Source organism: Microtus oregoni, unplaced genomic scaffold, assembly GCF_018167655.1.
Source record: "Microtus oregoni isolate MIOR12 unplaced genomic scaffold, Mior012 000021F_ref0000039, whole genome shotgun sequence".
Classification (NCBI taxonomy): Eukaryota; Metazoa; Chordata; class Mammalia; order Rodentia; family Cricetidae; genus Microtus; species Microtus oregoni.
In genome coordinates, this window is record NW_024543080.1 from 22398904 (window position 1) to 22421536 (window position 22633).

The 22633-nt window shown below is 43.7% G+C and overlaps 1 protein-coding gene across 7 annotated transcripts in view; it reads left to right on the plus strand.

Moving 5' to 3' along the window:
- Positions 1 to 22633, plus strand: part of Fryl (FRY like transcription coactivator) — a 231706-nt gene that overhangs the window by 130547 nt on the left and 78526 nt on the right. For all 7 annotated transcript variants that reach the window (XM_041671629.1, XM_041671631.1, XM_041671624.1 and 4 more), the window contains 10 exons: positions 6036 to 6115; positions 6810 to 6890; positions 9015 to 9183; positions 9437 to 9529; positions 11166 to 11264; positions 12464 to 12565; positions 18149 to 18252; positions 18522 to 18630; positions 20326 to 20412; positions 22182 to 22353. In XM_041671629.1, the coding sequence (XP_041527563.1) occupies positions 6036 to 6115; positions 6810 to 6890; positions 9015 to 9183; positions 9437 to 9529; positions 11166 to 11264; positions 12464 to 12565; positions 18149 to 18252; positions 18522 to 18630; positions 20326 to 20412; positions 22182 to 22353 (1096 nt within the window). The remainder of the gene's footprint in view (positions 1 to 6035; positions 6116 to 6809; positions 6891 to 9014; positions 9184 to 9436; positions 9530 to 11165; positions 11265 to 12463; positions 12566 to 18148; positions 18253 to 18521; positions 18631 to 20325; positions 20413 to 22181; positions 22354 to 22633) is intronic.

Sequence of the window (22633 nt, forward strand, 5' to 3'; positions counted from 1 at the left end):
CTGAAAATAAAACGCATAACAAAGACATAAAAAAGTTGAGTGAGTTCATCAGCAGTCAAAGTCACCTTACACATTCAGTCGAAGTATATATTTTGTAAGGTGCTTTTGGTTGTTTGTTTGTTTTTGATGTTGTTTTAGTAGATCTGGGAATCAGATTTCCTCTGTGTGACTGCACTAACAGGCCAGGTTTGGTTTCTCTGATCTCTGAGTGTGGCCCGGATTCCATGATGCTAAAGCCAAAGTAACTGGGGCAGGACAGCTGCAGAGAGAAAGGGCCCTGGTGAACTTGACTGTCCCCCTGTGCTGAGGTCTGTGGGCCTGCAATGTGTGTGCCCCATTCCTACTCTCCGCAGTGCACCTTTGGTGAGTGGGAGGGCGGTGGCCATAGGCTCTTCTCGTCGTGCAGTGTGCTGGACTCCCTTCTGGGACCCTACCCCACAATAGCTTCTCTCCTTTGCGTGTGACTTGTGGGTTGGTTTCTGTCTTGTTGTCATTGTTTTGTTTTGTTTTTCCAACCAAAAAAATCACCTGTACTTGCACTGGCTTTAGAGCTCCAACCCACAAAGCAACCTGTGGTGTGCATTGAAGGGTGGGTACCTTCTCCCACCCTCATCCTGCCCTCTCCCTCCTTTTTCTCAGAGTCCCAAGCCTTCTGTCTCAGCCTCTATAGTCCACACAGCTCTTCTAACACAGGACATCCTTGGCACCAAGGGACACAGGCCTTTTAGAAGTCTTGCTAGTTGGCTCATTTTTCAAGATCACTGCACAAGGCCTTGCTGACTCATAGCTCGCGGGACTCGAGCGTGAGACAACAATGTGTTGCCTCTGATAATGACTCGGTTTCTGATGCCCTTCCCTCATCCTTGACCATCACCTCACACCAGAGTTCAGACATACCCAGCCAGAGATAAGCCAGTCGCTGAGGACTTAGGCTCATGGTTTCTGAAACTCTTTGTAGGGATTCTCCACAAAAAGGCAGACTTGTTTTTGTCTTAAATTGGTTTCTCTAAATTTATAGAAAACGAAATAACAATCAATAGAAGTTTCTCATTTCCTTGTGTCACAATGACATAGAGCTTCGTAAATCCCAGAGTAACTAATTGACTTGCTATATCTTGAATTTACTTGTGCTTTTCTGTTATGTTGTGACCGATAGAGGTACTTGGGCTACTAAAGTGTCGGTACACCGGGCTCAGTGTTGAAGAGTAGTAACTGCTCACATGACCTAGTCTTCGACCTTATAGCATAAATTATCTGTCCCTGGATAACAGTTACATGGTCACTACTACCCATGTTTTGTACTCTGTGCCATGCGTGAAGGATTCTGTAATCTCTGTGCCCGCTGATCATTGTCGTTGTTGGGAGGTGGCCAAGGCACATACTGTCTGTCTTGTTTGCTGGGGAGCTCAGGCTAAGTTGTTTTCCACTAGCCCTTTGTCCTCTGTGTAAAAGGATGCTCACAATATACTTGTGTTGCATCGTGAGAACTGAATTCCGTAGGACTTGGTGGATGGGAGATTCCCAGGCAGTGCCCTCTGCTGTTGTAGTGATGTGGTGATGACTATTACGTAGTTCTTTTGTTTTGAAATTTGCGAGATTGCTTTTAATAATCAGAACTTTCTATTTATTAGTAAAATTCAGTGCTATGACATTAGATGAAAATGGCCAGTGTCTTTTCAAATTAATGTTTTAATCATAACAACTTGGTATGAAAATAACTTTATTTAAAAATGAAATTAAATAATAATATTTTACCACGGGGGGAAAAAAACTAACTCAAGATCAGAAAAAATATATTTTAAAAAAAGTAAGCCGGAACTGGAGAGATGGCTCAGCTGTTAAGAGCACTGACTGTTCTTCCAGAGGACCTGAGTTCAATTCCCAGCAACGACATGGTGGCTCACAACCATCTGTAATGAGATCTGGTGCCTTCTGGCCTGCAGGCATACATGGAGGCAGACTTTCTATACATAATAAATAAATAAAATCTTTAAAAAAAAAAAGAAAACTTCTCTTTAAAAAAAAAAAGTAAGACGGAAGACTGGGTAGATGGCTCAGTGGGTAAATTGCCTGCTGTGTAACCATGAGGACCTGAGTTCAGATCCCCAACATTCATCTAAACACTGAGTGGGGCGAGCACCTATAACCCCCTCACTGGGGGTATGATACAGGAGAATCCTTGGAGCTCACTGACCTGTCAATCTAATAGGATTGATGCATCCAAGTCACTGAGGGACCTGTCTGAACAAGTGGGTTGGAGAAGTGATGGAGGAGGCTTTCTCAGCCTCAGGCCCCCCACACTCGCGTACAGGCGGGAGCGCTCAGCCACACTCATACACCATATACACACACCACACAGTAACAGTAATTAAAAATAACGTAGGGACACCCTGACTTTCACATCCAAGCTCCATGCACACATACATACAGAAGAACAGTAGGTGGCTAAGGCCAGCTGTAGGCTTTACTGTTTAACCAGGGGCTTTAGGGTGCCCGATAGAATTGTGTTTCACCAGCATGCAGGCATTTGGAGGCTTCGGAATGCTTTGGGTTTTATACCGAGTTTTCATTGTTCATTGAGACTTGGAGGCCATGAGCAGGGTGAGAAACGCTTCCGTGGAAGGGTTTTCATCTGTGGGTGGATCCTAGGCACTTTCAGGTGCACAGCAGTGTGGGATATGCCAGGGGAAGGCCCAAGGCATGCTGGGGAAGGTAGGTGGGAGGGGCTCGCTCTCCTGCTGTATGTCACCATGAGGAAATGGATATGGTCACCTTCAGGAGTGAGCCCCCGTGACTCACCAGGGCTCCTGTCCAATGTGATTTTGTGATAAGATGCAATAAGAAGATAAAATTTCGTGAGGTGGCCACTGGAATAAACTGCAGGTATTGTGTGGTGCACACCACATTCACCCTTCTGGAATATTCGACTAGAACAAAGACTGCAGCTAATGCCACAACAACCGTTAGATGTGAAAACCTTGAGAATATTACCCTATAGAAGTAGACTTCTTTCTATCTGAGCTGATAGATCCTGCTCCATATTTTGGCCATTCAGCTCAAGCCGTTTTCACTCTTGAAATAAGGAATTAGAGATGGTTGTGACTGTGTTTAGTTCTGGAAGTAAAGTCCTAGTGTTCCAGTCTCCTGCCATAAGAAGAAATTTCCTTTATCTCTTCTTCCTGCTTCCAGCTTTCTTTTCTGGCTATAAGCCTGAGCAGACCAGATAGATATTCTCTCCTCATCGGTTTCCTTGTTTAGGTACATTTTGTGTGTGTGTGTGTGTAGTTTAGAGCCTAGGGACATAGAATGTTTTAGATAAAAGCCAACCCTAGAAATGTATTTCCCTCGTGTATAGAGGGCAAATACCTACCTGGTAAGCCTGTTGTAAGTGGTGTGAACAATGTCCACAAACCTGTGAGACCCTTCAGCAACGGGCGTGGTGGTCTTAGCGCAGGGCAGTAGTGCACGCTGAGCGGCCGAGTGCTGTCCTGGCTGAGGTGGGGAGAACTCAGGAGTCTCCAGAGCTGACACAGAATTTAGAAGAAGCCATGGGTTTAAGACGCCTTGCATTTCACACCAGACTTCACTGTGAGGAAATCGGTGTGGAGAAACCAGAACACAGTTTACCACATGAAGTACCCGTTCCTTGCAAATGAAGCCACTCAGAAGGTAGAGTCACATGATTTTGAGGCTACAGACACCTGGGCCTGGCCTGCATGTGAGCATTGTGAGTGGGGGGTTGAATTCTGGGAGCTGAACTGCTCGGTCAAGCGCATCTTGCTTTGCGTGTTTGAAGTTTGACATCACCTCATGACAGATGCTTGCTCCGGTTAGATAAGGGGTTAGTGGCCTGACTGACCGAAACTTACAGGACAGAGCAGCGATTCCAGTGATGTCCTGTTCCCTTGGGTGCTCTGCAATATGCTGTTGACCCAGTGCAGGAATATTGGTCTGGGGCATAATAGAGTCATGCCATCTACTTCCGTGAGGTTTGGCCCTGTTACCCTTCCTTCCCCTTGTCTTGGCATCCAGTGCCTCCAGCCTCTACCCTTCCCTCCATCTGCATTTCCAGATGGTAACTTCAGAGAAAGGTGGCCGAGGATGAGCAGACAGGGCAACTCTCCCTTTGCCATGCCCCAAAAAGTGCATCCTCTCGGGACTGGAGGATACTGGTGTGCACTGCATGTGCCCCAGAGAGGAAGCAGAAACTCAAGTTTGTCTAGCAAGTAGAAGCAGCTCGTGTTGAAATAGTGTCGCTTCGTGCCATCCTGCCAGCATAATGGCCTCTGTCGGGGCAGCAGTGACCGTAAGAGACTTATACTCAGGTCTATAAACTGTTGTCATTCCCTCATAGGAGGAGGCTCTGGGAGTGTCATGGGCTCCTCACCTGTGGTTCTAGCCTTCTCTCTGACCCCTCCCAGCCAGCTGTCTATAGTTCTGCCACAGCCGCCTGTTGCCTTGTACTTCTGGGAAGTCCTAGAATATGCAGAAAGCAGAAATGCATTCGTGTGGACATCATCACCCAAGTTCACCCTACTGGTACATAGGTATTGTCAAAGATTTTAGAGAAGTCTGATGCCTCTGTGGTTTTGTTTCTCGTCACATTGGACCTCAGGTTTCTGGAACTGAATAAGTCATGATTCTGCTTAAGAGATACAGTTATCACTGATGTCTTTTGGGGCTGGCTGTGTTTGTTGATTTTAAATGTTTACATGTGAGCCTACTGCTGAGTTTGGCAACTATGATTTAAACCTAATTACATGGATTTCAAGTTTGCTAGCCTCCTGCCTTGCTATTCTGCTAATTTTTATAATAGTTTCTTAATTTTAAATATGTTTTATGTGAATTTCAATATTAGTGGTTTTTTATTTTGAACCTTGTTTTAAAATAATATTATTTATTTTCATCTAGTACTTATTTTTCACTCATCATTGGTTCCTAAAATCAGCCAGTGAAATGTAACCCTTACTATTTTCTTAGGCATGTAACTGTTACTGTGGGAAAATGGGAAAGTAGGCTGAAGAGGTGGCCCGTGGTTAAGACTCTTAACGCTCTTGGAGAGGGCACACCCAAGCTTGATCGCAGCACTTGTGTTGGGCAGCTCACAATTGCCTGTGACCCCAGCTTCTGGGGACCCAACGCTGCTGACTTCCACGGGCACCTACACTCGCATGCACAGACCCCTACACAAACACGAAACCAAAAATAAATAAATAAATAAACAAATCTTTTTTCCAAAACAGAGAAAGCGTCTTGTTCTGCTATAGTTTCAATAACTAGAGACTTACACAGTAAATTGACAAGAGACCAAGTGACAGGTCAAGGGATTTACTGTATCTGCATACAGTAAATAAATAAAGCCTTTATAAGAAAATACGCGTGGAAAGAAGGGTTACACCCAGAAGTTTGTATACTATTTTGACAGAGTATTAACTTGTCACTTCAAAGTATTTTGGACTTGTAGAGGCAGTGCATTATGGGGAGGTGAACACAGGAGAGGACACCTGGTAGCTAACAGTGGCTTAGTCAGACATTTTTACGCTGCCCCATCTCGTACTGACCTCCTGTCTCCAGGAATAATGACTGGTGTCCTCCTGGTTCAAAGGCCTTCAGGCCTCCATCAGGGTGAAGTCCTCCAGAAAGTGAAACTCACTCCTGGCTGTAGACAGCAGGGAAGAGAGAGCTTCACACCTGTCTTCTCTTACCTGCACCTCACGAAGCCTCTTGCGGGTAATGTGCAGTGATCCCTTCACTTGATCACGCGCCGGGTAGAAATTGCCACGCACCACGCACCACACCAGTGTATAGGTGTACAGCCTCGCTTACTTACGTTACCTTTCCGGCTTGCTGTTCTCAGACTTAGTGTTTCCCATTGAGTATAAAATACTAGCTTGTGCATTTTCCATCTTCATTATCAAAATATGTGGATTGCCTTAGGAATAACTTGTTGATAGCACTGAAATTGTTGAGACTGTTCCTAAAGTCTACTGTGTCACTTACGCCTTCCTAACATGATGCTTCTCTTTAAATTCCAGATTCCTGTTCACCCTGTGCCCGACCCCTTAATTCACGAGGTTCTAAACCTAGCTTTTAAGCACTTTAAGCACAAGGAAGGGTAAGTATTAACTACTGCAATTGTTGCTTTTCTTCCACACTCGAGATTCTGGCTGTTTAAATCCCTCCTCATCACTTCTGGTTTTGGCTGGCTCCTGGTTACTGTGTTGTCTACACTGGCCTTGAACTCTCAATCCTTTTGCCTCCACCTCCCCAATGCTGAATGACAGGCTTGCGCTACCATGCCTGGATCTCAAGTTTGAATTCTATAAAGAGTTCAAAACAGTTATCTCCCAATTATTTTTAGTCTTTCCCAAATGTAGGAAAAAGTTTGTAAAAAATAGTTTATAGCCCTGTGGGTTGGATTTGTAAGAATCAGAATGTTAAATTTCATGGCAAATTAAAATGTATACAGAAGAAAATTCCTGTGGTTTTTGTCCTATAAGTAAGTTTTCAGTGAAGATGTCTCTAAACTCTGGGAAAGAATTACTGATTGATTCTTCTTCTCCTTTCTGGTTTTGTTTTGTTTTTTAGTTTGCTTTTGTGACAGGTTTTCACTCTGTAGCACAGGCTAGTCCGGAACTCGCTATGTTGCTCATGTTAGCCTCACACTGCTTGTCATCCTCCTGCCTCTGCTTCCCAGTTTCTGGGAATTCAAGTGGGAGCCACCACACCTGGCTTGCTGATAAGGAATTTTAAGTGTCTCAAGAGAAAACATTTAATAAAACACTGTGTCCGTTCTGTTCTTGTTTTAGATATTCAGGAACCAACACTGGGAACGTTCATGTCATTGCAGATTTGTATGCAGAGGTGATTGGCGTTCTTGCCCAGTCAAAGTAAGCCTCAGAACCCATTGTCCTTGCTGTACTTTAGAGAGATTTGTTCTAGCCTTGCTGACTGTGCGCCATAGAGACCCCAAGCAAGGCCCATTCCTCAACTACAAAGCTTGCACTTCTTTAGTTATGTTTTGTGTGTGTGTGTGTGTTCATCTTGAGTCAAGTCAGAAGTTGTCCGGGAGAATCAGGACATTGTTTCAACCCCATTTTTTAAGAATTCTATGAGAAATGTTTTCAAAGAGTGTTTATCTAAAGCTGTGGGCAGAGGTAATTAATTTTATTGTTTCCAGTCGAGCGCTTATATTCCTTAGCCTGCACTGAAGTGAATTCTGATCATCTTGTTCTAATATGAAATAGTTTTCAGTATCAGGGATCAATACCAAGTAAGGAAAGATAATGATGCCGGATTGCTCCAGTGCGAGCTTGGCTCTGTAGGAGGTCCACTCACGGGGCTTTCCTGAGCTGTCTCCTGGGGACTGTAATGTGTCTTTCGGATCTGTGTTTGCAATGTGTTAGGAGACTCTCAGTTTGTCTTTACCTGGATGGACTTGGAAGAGTCATTGGCCCTAAAGTCACCACAAGGCAATCTTTGTAAGTTCTTAAGCAAGCTTGCTTCTCATCAGTGCTCCCCAGTTTGCACTTTAACATTCGGTACTGTATTTTATTTAGTACATTTCAATCCTTTTTTATTCTGGGGACCCTTTGTGTAGCTCATGCCGTAAGATTCAGAGCCTAGTTCAAGTGTTCTAATTGATGAAGCCTCCCAAAATAGCACCTTGATGTCTCATTTCCACTTAGCCAACAACATTCCTTAACTCAGGTGAATGGACGCGTAATCCTAGGTAAAAGCAGTAATGTATTTTTCTTTACATCGTAATTCATGGGATTTTTAAAAAATAAAATGTGTCTCAGTCTTAGAAGCATCAATCAGATATTCCAATCCAATATAATAGCAAGCTAGATGCTGGAGAGCACCAAGTTATGTGGCCACGTTAACTCTGAGTGGTAGGGAAAGGGAGGCTAAATGGCTGGGAAATTTGTGGGACTAACCTCACTCATTTAGTTGTGAGAAAAAGAAATACAGCACCATCGAGCAGTGCTGTGCCCCCCCCCCCCCCGAGAGAGAGAGAGAGAGAGAGAGAGAGAGAGAGAGAGAGAGAGGGAGAGGGAGGGAGAGAGGAAGAGGAGAGAGAAGCATGGAGATGTGTGAAGGGAGGCAAAGCACAAGAGACTCAAAGCGCCCGAGGGACAGGGCGCATTTCCACTAAGGAATCAGGAAGGAGCTTGGCAAAGGCTTGGTGTTTGGATCTTCTCTGATTGTAGCGATTTCAATTCAGTCTTTGTTGGTCCCTGAGGATTTTAGGATTTTGTTGTTGTTGCTGTTTTCTTGAGACAAGTCTCCCCGTAGTAGCCTAGGTGGGCCTGGAATGGAACTTGCTATAGTGCCCAGAACGGCCTCATACTCTCAGCAGGCCTTCTGTCCCAGCCTCCGATTCCCTCCGGGCGCCAGAGTTCTTGACTTTAGATAGCTTCTTAAACTGTAAGCAAAGAAATGTTAGTCACAACGACTGGATTGTTGAATTAAATCCGGGATCGTGCTCCCGTGTTTCTTGGGCCTTCACACAGGGAGATTAGCACCCTTTCCCTGTGTCTCTACACGTGAGAGATGCCGACTTTCAGGTCTAATCAATATCCTGCACTTGATTGGTTGTCTCTTTGAGTTGATTTGTAGTTCCTGATCCATTCCCCATGTATCTGTCATAAGAAACTTAGAAAGGGGCTTTAACGTTTGGAGACAATCTTGTGTATGCGATGGTGTGTCTTGAGGATGTTATTTGGTGTTATTCCATTGTTGATAATGAATAGCAGTGGTGCTATCTATACCAACGACTCAAGAAAATATCCTCTATGGTTTCTCCTTTCGGAGCTCCTGACTTTAAAATAAACCCAGAGTGTGTTAACATGACACAGATTCTACTGTGTGTGTGTTTTCCTGGTCGTTCTGGTGAAGGCAGAGAAAGGTGGTGCCCTTCGGGCTGGATGGCCTTTGATTTCACCTTAGAGGTCACATGGGAAGCTGGTGTCTTTGGTTCTGGTCAGATGATGTTTCCTTGTGTATTAAAGGTTTCAGGCGGTCAGGAAGAAGTTCGTGACCGAGTTAAAAGAGCTACGACAAAAGGAGCAGAGTCCGCACGTGGTTCAGAGTGTCATCAGCTTGATAATGGGGATGAAGTTTTTCCGAGTGAAGATGTACCCTGTGGAAGATTTCGAGGCATCGTTTCAGTTCATGCAGGTGACATCATCCTCGGGACTGGCAGCTGCAGTTGCCAACACTGGCTGTTCTTCTTCCTTTTAATGCCATTGTTGCTGATTGTTTTCTCTTTAATTCTACGTGAGATAACTCTCCTTGGTGTGGGGTGACTCTGTCTTAACCTCAGGCTGTCTTGCCCTCAGCTTTGTGATAAAATAAGCAAGTGTCCATGAAAATGTGATATTGTGGATTCTTTAACCTCTTGCCAATCTAAACTTCCCTTTTTCCCTTTAAGGAATGCGCTCAGTATTTCTTAGAAGTAAAAGATAAGGATATAAAGCATGCACTCGCTGGTTTATTTGTGGAGATTCTTATCCCCGTAGCTGCTGTAAGTATACATGCATGTCTTCATACATATGTTTTCGTCATATAAAAAAACGTACTTCCCTCTCTTTCCTAAAAGCTCTTGCAGGGCTGTGAGCTCATGCCAGCCTCACTCGTCCTGTGTGCTCCCTGCTCCCTGGAGGTCCATTTGCTATGTTGCTCGGCATAGATTACTATAGTAGTAGTTATTGTAGATGATAGGGCAAATCTAGCCTCCTTTGTCTTGGCGAGATATGGGAGCCAGTTGCTTTTTATTCAGATTTCACTCCACTTAGAATTTTAGTGAGGATATTTATTTTCAAGTGGAAACATTAAACTGCCTTGGCTTTCTCTTTTACGTGTTGTCTGGCGGCCCGTGTGTTTTTATGAATTGCCCGACGTGCTCCTGCACTGCTTTTGGAGCATGCTCAGGAGAGGCGGGGTGTCAGAAGATGCTTGTCGTTTAAAAAGAAGCTGAGAAGTTGGGATATCAGTGATAGCAGTTGGCACAGCCCTTATAGCCTTATAGCCTTTGCTATAAAATCAATGCTAAATAAGGAAGGGGTTTTGTTTCTTTGTTTTTTGTTTGGTTTTTGGAAGTGGGTACAAATAAAAGCCATGAATTAAAGGTTTGCAGACGACACCATCAGCCTGATCGTTATTTATCCTGGTATTTAGTCCCGTGAACCGGATTCACTTTATAACCAGACAAGGCTATCTTTATTTAAAAAAACAACAATCAACCAACCAAGTCAGTCATCATCTGTCATCTGTTACCAGTGACTTTTCCTCAAGTCCATTTACTCTCTTAAGTATGTACGGTAGCCCCTCTCCATGGGAATTTTGTGGGGACATACCTCAGTCCATAACCCCAGTGCTATGTAAAAGTGATGTCTTGTTCCTGGAACATTTTACATCTCGGACGACCTCCTTCCCCTCTTCACCCGTCTTTGTTCCTTCCTTGTCTGCTGTTTTCTGTGTATGAGGGACTCTAACTGTGCATTAGAAAATGGAGACACCAGTAAGCTAGGGAAGATTCTGTATGATTCTCGAGCTTCTTTCCTGGCAGGCAAACAGAATAAACTTGGATGTAGCATATGTAAGATGTCATGTTATGGCAGGCACTGTGAAGAACTTGCGTGGGTGCCCAGAAGGGAAGATTGGCTAAGGGTAGGGGAGTTGAACTCTTAAATAGAGTGTGGTTATGTAAGTACCATCTTGAGAGTGTCGGTGACAACTGAGCAAACACGAAGGGCGTAAGGAAGAAAGATGTGTTCTGTCTGGGGAAGGAGCATCCCATGCCAGGAAGATGCTATGGCTTGTCCATCTCCCAGGGGCGAAGCCTTAGGAGCCGAGGCTGGAAGGGTTCAGCTTAGATCTCACTCCCGATAGAGTTCATCCAAAACGCCCCTCTGAGTCCTCACGGGGTCACAGATGGCTGTCATGTCCACACCTCCTGCCTGCTCGCTTTCCTTCTCTTGTTTGAGCAGGCCGCTGACCAGGTTTGCTTTATTAACATAACATTTGGTGCACAAGACTCCTCTGCAAATCTCAGTGAATCATTAACTCTCTTCAGACCATGTGGAGAGTTCTCAGGAGGCCACGATTGTCCTTTACTGGTAGTAACCGGTTCTCTCTGTTTATCTTCCCTCTCTTTCCAGGCTGTTAAAAATGAAGTCAATGTCCCCTGTTTGAAAAATTTTGTGGAGATGCTGTACCAGACTACGTTCGAACTGAGTTCCAGGAAGAAGCACTCGCTGGTACCCAGAAGTGTTTAAACATCCATGTGTTTTGTAGCGATTGGTTTATGATTCCCACAGAGATTGAAGAGACGTGTAAAACGTGAAATTGCAGGACACCCAGAGTGTAGGACAGGGAAGATGGCACACGTATTCTCTCCTGTCCCATTTTAGATTTTCCACTTTTTATTTTTAAAGGGAAAAAAAAAAGTTGCCAGGCATATTGCAGCACATGGCTTTAATCCCAGCACTTGGGAGGCCGAGGCAGGAGGATCTCTGTGAGTTTGAAGCCAGTCTGGTCTACACGGCAAGTTCCAGGATAGCCAGGGCTCATTAGAGAAACCCTGTAAGAAAGAGAGGGAGGGTGGAGAAGAAAGAGAAAAAGAGAGTTTATTGAGTAACTTGTAAGAAACCTGGAGTACTGCCTACCAGATGGCCTTCTCTAGTTTTACTGCCTTCGTGTTTAATGGGTTCTTCGGATTTCCTGCTCAGTGTTTACCTGTCTTGACAGGTGCTTTAAATTTTATATTACTATATGTTGAATATAATTTTATATTTGTATTAAACCATAAGTTCTTTTATTTCATACCATAAACCTGTATTTGAGAGCATCGTTTTTTTAAGAACAACTCCCGTGTCATTTCATCACTTCCGGTCGGAAACTGAAGGCAATTTCTTCCCCAGTAAACCCGGCCTCTTCACATGACTTTTCTGCAGTTGGGGAAAAGTGTGGAGAACCGGTCAATATTGACCGTTCACATTCTTATGAAATTAGCATGGCGCTGGCTTGTAGCAGACGTTGCCCTACATGCTTTGCATTCCTGGGCACACGTTAAGCCTCCCGTCTCGGTAGGGCGTTCGTGATGCCTGCTTCTCCCTTCACATGTTTGGAAAATAAGCCGCCGTAGCCTCGTGTTCGTCCAGAGTCAGCTGAAACTCAAATGCCAGTTTGACCTTTGGTCTGTCCAGAGCCCAGTAATGGGGAAGGGATGGGACAGTCCAGGAGGAAGGAAGACCTTGTCCTAACTCGGGAGACGCTTGCTTAGTGAAGGTCTCGTGGAATGGGACATTTCTAATTCCTTGTCTGTCTGTTGGAAATGGGGGAGCTGCGTAAAAGGTCTTTAATTTTTTTTTTCCTTTGAGGGTGTAAATGAAGCCGTCATTCATGAGTCCCGTGGCTTTCTGTGAAGATACTAATTCTCTTCTCCTGTCTCTCACAGGCTTTGTACCCACTAATCACCTGTCTTCTCTGTGTCAGTCAGAAACAGTTTTTTTTAAATAACTGGCATATTTTCCTACAAAACTGTTTGTCGCATTTAAAGGTAAGACACTCTCACACCCCTGCCCTGTGGACACTGCCTGGGCTGTGTTCCTCTCTCTGTACCCACTGAAGAGTAAATAGCAAACACTTCCATTTCCCATGGTGCATTTGAATAATATATTTGTGATGGACTGTACTTCTTCAGGGAATCATATGGAAATTAATAAATTCTCTGCTTGATTCGTATTAATGCAGAATTGTGTCTTTTCAAGGATCATTGCATTGCCTTAGATATAGTGACATTTACTTACAAATACAATTACCAGGAATTACAAATGAACTGTTATTTAATCTCACAAAACCCTCCACATATTTACTTTGTCTTTTATTTTAAGAAAGTTCAGTAATGTTGGCTCAAGCCTGAGTCACTTACAAAAGCCTTGATGGTAAACTGTCCCCCAAAATCCCTCTGCTGCAGTAAGTGTGGGCAGGCGGATCTGAACACAGGGTACCAGGTCCTCAGTGTGTAAGCTCCTGACGCTGTTGTGACCTGAAAGGAGGGCTCCTTGTTACTAACACCGTCTGGCACGTTCACGCCTGTGCTTTCTTGGTGTGGACAAGACAACTCTGAGAGTCTGTAGCCAGAGCTCCTCTGCTGGCCTCATCCTCACTTCCTCTTTGGCTAGGCACACAATTAATGTCTGACACTAGAAGAGCGATTAGCTTCACTTGAATATGAATTCACAACTGTCGTATGAATGCAGTTTGATGAGGCTCCTCAGATATTTGCTTACAAGTCAAAGAAGTATAATTGAGGCGGTCCATCCCTTCCTGGTCTTTGTCTAAGTCACACTGGATCCTGAAAACCCGATGTCTTGACAATAGTAAAACCAGAGCTCAGATAGGTTAAATGAAGGTCTCAGGCCGAGTGAACAACAGGGCTCTTTCAACCTTCACTGTTTGACTTCCTAGTAAGGTCTATGAAGGATGTAGGTGTTCAAAAGCAGTTTGTGACTGTTTCTCCCTCTTACACGTGCATTCGGTTGTATTCTTAGACTAGATCAAGTTGATCAGACTCTTAGGTCTCACGCCCAGGAAAGAAACGCTGTCAGTTACTTACAAGGCAATTGTTCCTGTCCTTATTTTGATCATCCACACGGAGATAGGCACGAAGGGGGAACGTGCCATTTTCCAAGTCGCCTCACTTTCTTCTGAAAGGTTTTTAAGATGTTCTTTTAGTGTCTCCGGGAGAGTGCGCTGTTCCATGACAGTTCATACCTTTCTGTTGCTTTGTTGAAGTTTCTTTATATCTTCGTTTCCACCTAACATACTTACAATATTTTCACAGCACCTTAACTCCGCACTCCCCCCCCCATTTTTTTTTCTTTTTTTGTCTTGAGGCTTTCATTTAAAATGCTGTTTCCTTTGAACCCTTACCTCCTGTTTACTGGTTCTGGCACATTGTCCATTTATGTGAATGGCTGTATCAATCTGCCAGGCTAAAGGAGATAAGAGCCACGCAGCATAGCATGACTATTTGGATGACAGTTGTCTTGGCCATTAACCCTTAACCTACTTTAAGGCTCTATTCAGCAGAAATTGTGTGATTGGGCTCTCGCTCATCAAACTTCCAATACTGTGGCTACTGTGCTTAGCTGTGGAAGGAGTTTGAAACATTCTAAGAAATGTTATCTAGTTATGTGCTATAAGTTATATTTTATTTCTCTTATTTATTGGAAAATTAAATCAAAGGCCTTTTCTAATCAATTACCCAATGCAAGTAATCTCTTGATTAAAAAAAATCCATCTAAATTTTTTTCACTGAATTAATTGGCACCACTCCTTAGGATTCCTTTTTCTAATATTTACTGGATGCTAGGGGGATTATATCTTGTCATTTCCACTGTAGCCGAGGCAGAAAAGAGGATAAATGGCCTGTGTGTACGTAGGCAGTAGTGATAGAGATGGCTTTGCATCCACAGTCATCCAGTTTTATAACGCTTGCTGCTTCCGGTCTGTCGTGCCGTCCTGGAATGTACTCAAAGGGATGCCGAGGTTTTAAGGAAGCATTTTGGCTGTAGTTCTGGGATATTAAGAGACATTATGTTCCAGAGTCATTAGTATAGTGAATTTTCCAGGCACTTAGAGCTATTATGCAGCCTTAAAAAAAAAAAAAAAATAAGTACAGTACCAGGCTGAGGAGATGATTCGGCTGAAGCGTTGCAGCATGAGGGCCCGGACTAGGTTCCTTGGAACCCGTGTAGCTGTTGACTGGGCACTGCAGCTACCCTCTAGCCCAACCCTTGGAAGGTAAAGACATGGGACTGATCACCAGGACAAACTGGCCACCTAGACTAGACCAGAACAGTGGCTTCACTTCACCTGAGAGACCCTGCCTGTCGGTTGGGTAACATGGAACGTGGTGGAGGAGGACCCCAGAAGACAGCCGCAACCCTGCACGCACCCACTCACGCCCACACACACGTGCCCTCCACAGGCAGACAGTCTCCCAGAGACCCAGGCAAAGAGCCTTGTGTTAGCACAGCAAGGAGTTTGACTGTCACAGTGGAGTGCGGGCCCCGTCACAATAAATACGCTCTCATGTAGGAGAGATGCTACTTCATTTCCACTCAACAGTTCAGTTTCAAACTTTTGTCTCTTAAGAAGAATATGGTAAATTTCCACTCCTTTATTTTTAATCAGATTAGGTCCAATCGGTTTATGAATACCATCTTTAAAGTTTCTGTAAAGTTACTAAGAGACAGCCCAAATAAAAACAGCACAGTGATTTGCCCCCAGTAATCTTTGTGTAGTTTCTTCATTTGAACTTAACGAGTAGGCCGTTGAGAAAAAGATGGTAATGAGACATTTTAGTTTTCTCCTAGCTTGAGTGACATAGGCCTGCTTTAGGAAACCAAACTTTGGGGTTTTTTTTTTTGTTTGTTTTGTTTTTGTTTTGTTTTGTTGTTTTGTTTTTTTTTTTTTCTCTCAGCATTTCTGGCCACTGCCTTGGAAATGTCAAATTTCTTCTAAATAGAGACCTTGGTGAGGAGCTGCGTTGTTTTGTGCTTATTTTCATCTAACATGCATGTGCTGCATCTCATGTTCATGTTTGCTGTCTCACGTTGCTTTATTTAGATACCATCTAACAACAGTATCAGAAAACAAATAGAAACCCTGCAGGTGAGTTGTGCTGGCGTCGCCAAGTAAAGTATCTCGCTTTATTCCCTCTAAGAGCGGCCTTCGTTCTTGTCCTTTACCCGTGGTTGCATGGCCTGTCCGAAGGATTTACCCCAGCCCGCTGTAAGGTGGAAGCCGCGCCCACAGAGGGCGCCCTCTTCAGAAGGTCTGCTCTTAACTGCAGCCCCAGGATGTAGTGTAGAGATGGGGGGGGGAGGGGGGAGATTGATTCACAGGTTTTTTACTACAGTGTTTAGCTTATATCATCTGACTGTTGTAAACGAAGATGTTAAAGGAATATAGTCCAGTGGAATTAAGGAGATAATAGCCTAGGTTTTCCATGTGGTCTTGAGGAATGGGTTTTTAAACTGTTAATCCTATTGGCTTAGGTTTTCTAACAAGGCAATTTTTTAAGTTCGTGTTAGAGAAAGAGGAATACACATATTGACGTGGTTACTGTAGTGATCGTGGTTGACTGGTGTGTCTAAACTTTGTAGAATGTTAAAGTCCTTAGACTTCTATGTAACAAAATGATTACTCTGATTTGTAAAAATTTTGCCTAGAGAATTAACATCTTTGTTCAAGGCCTGGATCAACTTATGGTATTTTTAAAATTCCAACATAATACAGCAAAATGAATGAATTAGTTCCTTCCCATCTCCCTCGCTCTTCTATCCTTTCCTCTCTCTCCCACCACCATGGATTTCTGTTGTGATTTATACAGTGCTCTGTCTTCTCTGAGTTTCCTCGAACATGTGGTGTTATGTAGCCATCATCACAGAGTCCTTCAGAGGGTTTTTAGGGCTAAATTGTCCTCTCTGCTGTCTCTCTCTTTCCTATCTTCTTAATTTCTTGCTGATATCATATTGTGATGTCTGATACATCAGATTTAAAGGGTAGAAGGCTATGTTTTATTGAAGACATTACAAAAAATTGTTTGTTAGATTAGTAATATTCATGAATTACTTGTAACTTTGGTTACTTTAGTAGCAAACAGAAAGCTACCCCAGGGAGAGTATTTGAAGTTTGGGATTATGATGGATCCTGCCCATGGAGCAAGGGATTGGTATTGAGAGAGAGCATTTGGATTTTCTAGCCTTAAATTCTATCAGATTTTTATGTAGATATATGCAAAATCTCTTATGGTCTCTAGTGGATAAGTATATTATAGAACATCCTCCATCTCTTTTGCAATGCTTTTAATTATTTGTTGCAGATGTTTATTATTCTAAACCTTGAAGCAAAATAGATTGCTAAAGTATATGAAAGTAATAAAGTAAAAAAGTATATTTTTAAGAATTCTTGCTGGACATGGTATCACACACCTTTAATCCTAAGAGACACCTTTAATCTTAAAAGCAGAGGCAAGTAGCTCTGAGTTTAAAGCTAGCTTGGTCTGCATTACTAGTTTGAAGCCAACCAAGCAGAGCTTTATAGGGAGACTCTTTCTTAAAGAGTCTCTTTGTTGAGGATCCTAAGAGAGACATACATGGATCTAATCTACATGGGAAGTAGAAAAAGACAAGATCTCCTGAGTAAATTGGGAGCATGGGGACCATGGGAGAGGGTAGAAAGGGAGGGGAGGAGAGAAAATATATATAGCTCAATAAAAACAAATTTAAAAAAAAAGAGTCTCTTTGTTAGTTTCCATATTTAATTGCTTAACAATATAGAACTCTTCTAGAACAGATTTTTAAAAATACAAATTTTTAGGAGTCAGTAAGCAGATATATAAGTGTTTCCTGCTACATTTTCAAAATTCATGCTCATTGTATGAGGGTGAAGAGTGAAGAGAAAATTAACTGATAAAACTGGTTGGAATAAGAGAGTTGTCTCGTTGTAAATGATAAGGCAATTTAAATGTTCTCATTCTACATAGAGATTAGGGATGGTTCACTTATGCTGGGTGAACACTCTTCGTGCAGCAGGCCCTGATCTTCTTGGCCTGTGTGAGGCAGACACCGTCTTGTCTCCAGTGGAAGCTGAGGCCATCACGGCACAGAGAAAGCGACGAGAGGACATCCAGGGCTTGGGTGTAGAGTCAGATCTCTGGTCTAGCGTCTCTCACAAAGTCCAGTGACTAATACCATTTGGTATTTCCTACTCGATCTGTCTATGGTGGCAGATAAATTAAACATTGGTTGTGTCCGTATTGTGGTACGGACATTTATCAAGTAGTTTGGTGATATGTGTATCATTTTGAAATTTTCAGAAATGTTGCTGGGAGTCTAATATTTCATCTTCTTTTAGAGCATAATGAAGAGCTCGGGAACTTTAGTGATGGTCACTCTGACCATCTGTCCTTAGCACAACTAAATATAGATTGGCGTATTTAAACTTCTTAGACCAGACAGAGCAGGGGGAGGGTCGGGGCTTTCAGTTGTTGTCAGAGAATGTGTTTGATCTTACGTGTTTGCCCGTGTTCTTAGTAAGTTTCTCCTTGTTCTCTTTTGTTTTTAAACAGAATAAAGACCCTAAAATGTCTCGAGTTGCACTGGAGTCTTTGTATAGACTGCTGTGGGTTTATGTAATTAGAATAAAGTGTGAGAGCAATACTGTAACCCAGAGGTGAGTGCTGTGTCTTCAAGTGCATTTAGAATAAAGCCTTGGCAGGTAGGGTATTTCTAAGAGGTAAGCGGGCGCGTGGCATATGCAGGGCTCCGAGCTCTAGCTTAGTTCTCAAAGAAGTAAGCAAACGCTTGTTACCATCAGGCCCATGGAATTGTATGAGAGCCTTGCGGAGAGGAGTCTAAATCCCCTTGACGCAGGAGCGGGAGGAGCTCTTCACTGGTGTTACCATGATCTCTTGGTCATTAAGTCTCCTCTTCTGCCCCCAGTCGCCTGATGAGCATAGTGTCGGCGCTCTTCCCGAAAGGCTCTCGCAGCGTGGTCCCCCGTGACACCCCTCTCAACATATTTGTGAAGATCATCCAGTTCATTGCTCAGGTGGGTGCTTCGTCTCCTTGGCCCTCTTGCACAGGCTGGCAGGGACAACCGTTTTAACGAATGGTGGTTTTGTATTTTCCTACATTTTGAGAAATGCTTTCAAAAATACTAACACTATTCCAGAGTGGAAAGCAAGTGTATTCAGAAAGTTTTCAGAAGAATACAGGACCTGATGATGATTTTGCATGTGACAAGGGATGGGAGGAGCTACATAGGTGGACACACATTTGATTGAGGGAGGGTTGAGAAAGTATGGGAAAGTCATAATAAAAGTGGCTGGAGAGATAGCCCAGTGATTAAGAGCACGGCCTGCTCTTCCAAACGTCCTGAGTTCAATTCTCAGCAACCACATGGTGACTCACAGCCGTCTGTAATAAGTGAGCCCATGGGGCCTTCCCGTCTGTCTTACAGCATTAGGATTATTGGAATATGCAAACTCCACAGCAGTTTTTTATGTGAGTGCTGAGGATCTGAACTCAGGCCTCACACTCGTGCCGTGAACCCACCCAGCAGGCTCCACAACTCACAATCTAGAACCTACTATAACTAAATCAAAGGGGTCTTTTAAGGACTAGAGAGAGCTTACCAAAAACTTCTAGGATGGAAGAAATCCATTCTCATCCAAGCCAGGGAAAGTATCGGGCTGTTGTGGGGGCTTTGAGAGAGGAGCCCTCCTCTGTGAGAATGCCTGAGGACCCTACTGCTTCTCCTTTCTCCCTGAGCAAGAGGTGGCAACCTCCTCCTCTCTCCTCGTATCCACCCCTTCTGTGTCCACTACTTCATAAGGCTTGTGTCCCTTGACGCGTTCCTGGGATGTGTAACGTTAGCTTCCTAGCCTCTACAGAATAGAAAGTTTATTAGGAGGGTATTGAATGGATTTTGTGGGAGCCATACCAAGGTCTCAATTGGGTCTCCCTTTGGACATCAAAGTACGCGTTCCCTCTCAACTCAGGGAAATGCCGGTTCTAGGAGATTCATTATATTTCTTGTGAATGAAGCCAGATAGTTTAGTTGATCCATAATCAAATTATTTTTTAAGATTTTTTAATTTATGTATATAGTGTTCTATTTGCATGTGTGCCTGCGTGACAGAAGAGGGCAACTGGTCCCGTTACAGATAGTGTGAGCCACCGTGTGGCTGTTGGGAATTGAATTTGGGATCTCTGAGCAGCTAATGCTCTTAACTGCTGAGCCATTCCTCCCACCACATCAAATTATTTTGTTACAATGAGGGGAAAAAAGAACATTTAATAACGCGAATGCGCATCTGTGATTGGTGCCGAGAAGAAATGGTAATTTGCTGAGACTAACAACGAAAAAGATTAACAAACAAGTTTCAGTTTTGATTTATGCTCAGGAAGCAGTGCTGTTAGGGTACACTGCTCACCCTGTCTTATTTCTAGAACTGGACTGTGCCCTCTGTATTTCTAGACTGTCCTAGAACCCCATACCTCAGGCACTCATGTGTCTTGGCTAACTGTTTTCCCCATTGAGATCCTTTGCAGGGGTCCTTCCCTGTCCTTGCTGCCCCCAGGCACTTCCGTTCTTGTTAATTCATATATATTTGTCTTGCGTTCATTTGCATTTTAACCATTCTAAGGGCAGAAAAATATTGTTTCCAATATATATTTCTCAGCTTTTGTTACATTCTAGCAAGGTACAATGATTTACTAATTAATTAATTTCTTTTCTTAGGAACGTTTGGATTTTGCAATGAAAGAAATAATATTTGATCTTCTCAGTGTCGGAAAATCTGCTAAAACTTTCACCATTAATCCAGAGGTAAAGATAAAAAATTACATTGTAGCAGCAATGGTGTTTTCATACCGAGAGTGAAAGTTAGTCCTCTTGGGGGTTATGTGATCCTTGACAGTCATCAGTCTGTCTGGGGGCAGCGCTGGAATCTTTCCAAGTTTTGAAAATAGGTAAAGGAAACTATTAACCCACTTGCTCATGATCAATGGTGCCCTGAGCAAATGCCCAGAGTAGCTCCACCACACGATGGAATGTTCTACTTCCATCCGGGTCTCTTGAGTCTATAACTGTGGCTCTGACACTCGGATGTGTGAATTAATGGAATACATCAGTACTTTGTTATATCTAAAGACGAGTAACACTTCAACACTTTATCTTCTTTACTTAGTAAACATGAGCGGACATTTTACTTTCTTCTTGTGTCCTGTACTGCATCGCCACCCAGTGGGATGCCTGTCCCTGCTTTATTAATCTCTGGTGCGGGTCACAGAGAGTGACATGTGAGGAGAGACAGTGGGATGTGGGTGGAGAAAGACAGAACACTTACTGAACAAGGAAACGTAGAGAAGCGGTCGGGTCCGGGAGAAAGATCAGGCATCTCTAACAGCATTTTGGGACTTCTAAGACGTCAGGCTGATCTTAAAGGAATGCAGTCAGTGGGGGGCGGCTAGGTACAATGATCGATGCTGTGTAAATCTGTGTACCTTCTGTGGGAGAGAATACAGATGGCGGAAGGCAGCTTGGCAGGAGCCTAGAATGGGGGGAGAGGCGACACAGCCAGGTGCACAGAAGTGGCAAGAGGTGGCAGTATTGGGGAAAAGAGGTCCTGATGCTGCCTGTGCTGCGGGAAGCAAAAGAAGTTCCCCTGATGAGGGAAACATGCTTCGAGGAAGTGTTGTGAGGGGTGTTTATCCCACTGATACCTGAGATACATGCTCTGCTTCAGGGTTAAGGGACATCGATGTATTTTAAATTGAAGAGCAATGCTGAGGATCATAAACAAGATAGAAGGGCCTGATGCTTTAATATTCTAGGCGGTACAAGCCCCCGTTGTCTTATTCACTATTCTGTTTCTGTGAAAAAACACCATGACCAAGGCAGCTGTTATAAGGAAAGCATTTAGCTGGGGGCTTGCTCACCATTTCAGAGGTTCAATCCATTATCATCATGGCAGGGAACATGGAGAAGTAGCTGAGAGCTACATCCTAATCCCTAAATGAAAGGCTCCAGGTTTGGTATGGGCTTTTGAAACCTCAAAGCCTACTCCCAGTAACACACTTCCTCCAACAAGGCCACACCTCCTAATCCTTCTAATCCTTTCAAATAGTGGCGACCAGGCATTCAGATATATAAGCCTTTGTGGGCCATTTTCATTCAGAAATTCATGGAAATTCCACCCAGTCCAGGAGGCCATCATCACCCACTACACTGTGAGAAGAGCAGAGGGGACAAAGACCATGTGTGTGTGTCAGTAGATTGCTGTGACTTGTGGAAAGAGGGTTGATGTGGTTTCTTCCTGTGAAGAAGAGAAGTGGTGTGAGGGGGAGGGGCTGAGTCATGGAAGTTGAGAAAGAGCAGAGAGGTGTCAAGTATGTCTTAGCAACAAAGAGAGCCAGTGACCTCAGAAGGGCATGGGTCCGTCTGGGAATCTGAAACCACAGTAGACTCTGCTGCCTCGGCTGGTTCACAATGTCGGGTAGAAAGATTAGATTCCTTCTGTCCTTCTTTCTCCCAGCCCCTTGGCATATAAAGTGCATGGCCCTGATTTCTTCCTCTTGGGTCTGTTTTCTCTGAAGAGGATGAACATTGGCCTCAGAGTCTTCCTCGTCATCGCGGACAGCCTGCAGCAGAAAGACGGCGACCCTCCCATGCCCACCACAGGAGTCATTCTTCCCTCAGGAAACACCCTCCGTGTGAAAAAGATTTTTCTCAATAAAACCTTGACTGATGAAGAGGCAAAAGTCATAGGTTAGTGTCAAGTGAAACGGATTAATTGCTTTTGGGATATTGTTTTGTGTAAGTCCATAGTCAGATCCAAAGTTTACCCAGCACCAAGTGTGCATGCCCCAGTCGTACAGTGATCTGCTGATTACGTTTGGGTAATGTCTTTAGTATTCCTGTCCAGGGTCTTCTTGTCAGATGTGTCTTCCCACGGGGTGCTGTTGAATATGTTGGGTCCCTCAAATCTGAGTTTGAGTTCTCTGCGTGATTTGTATGCGGTATCCTGAAGAGCATGTCACAGTTGGGA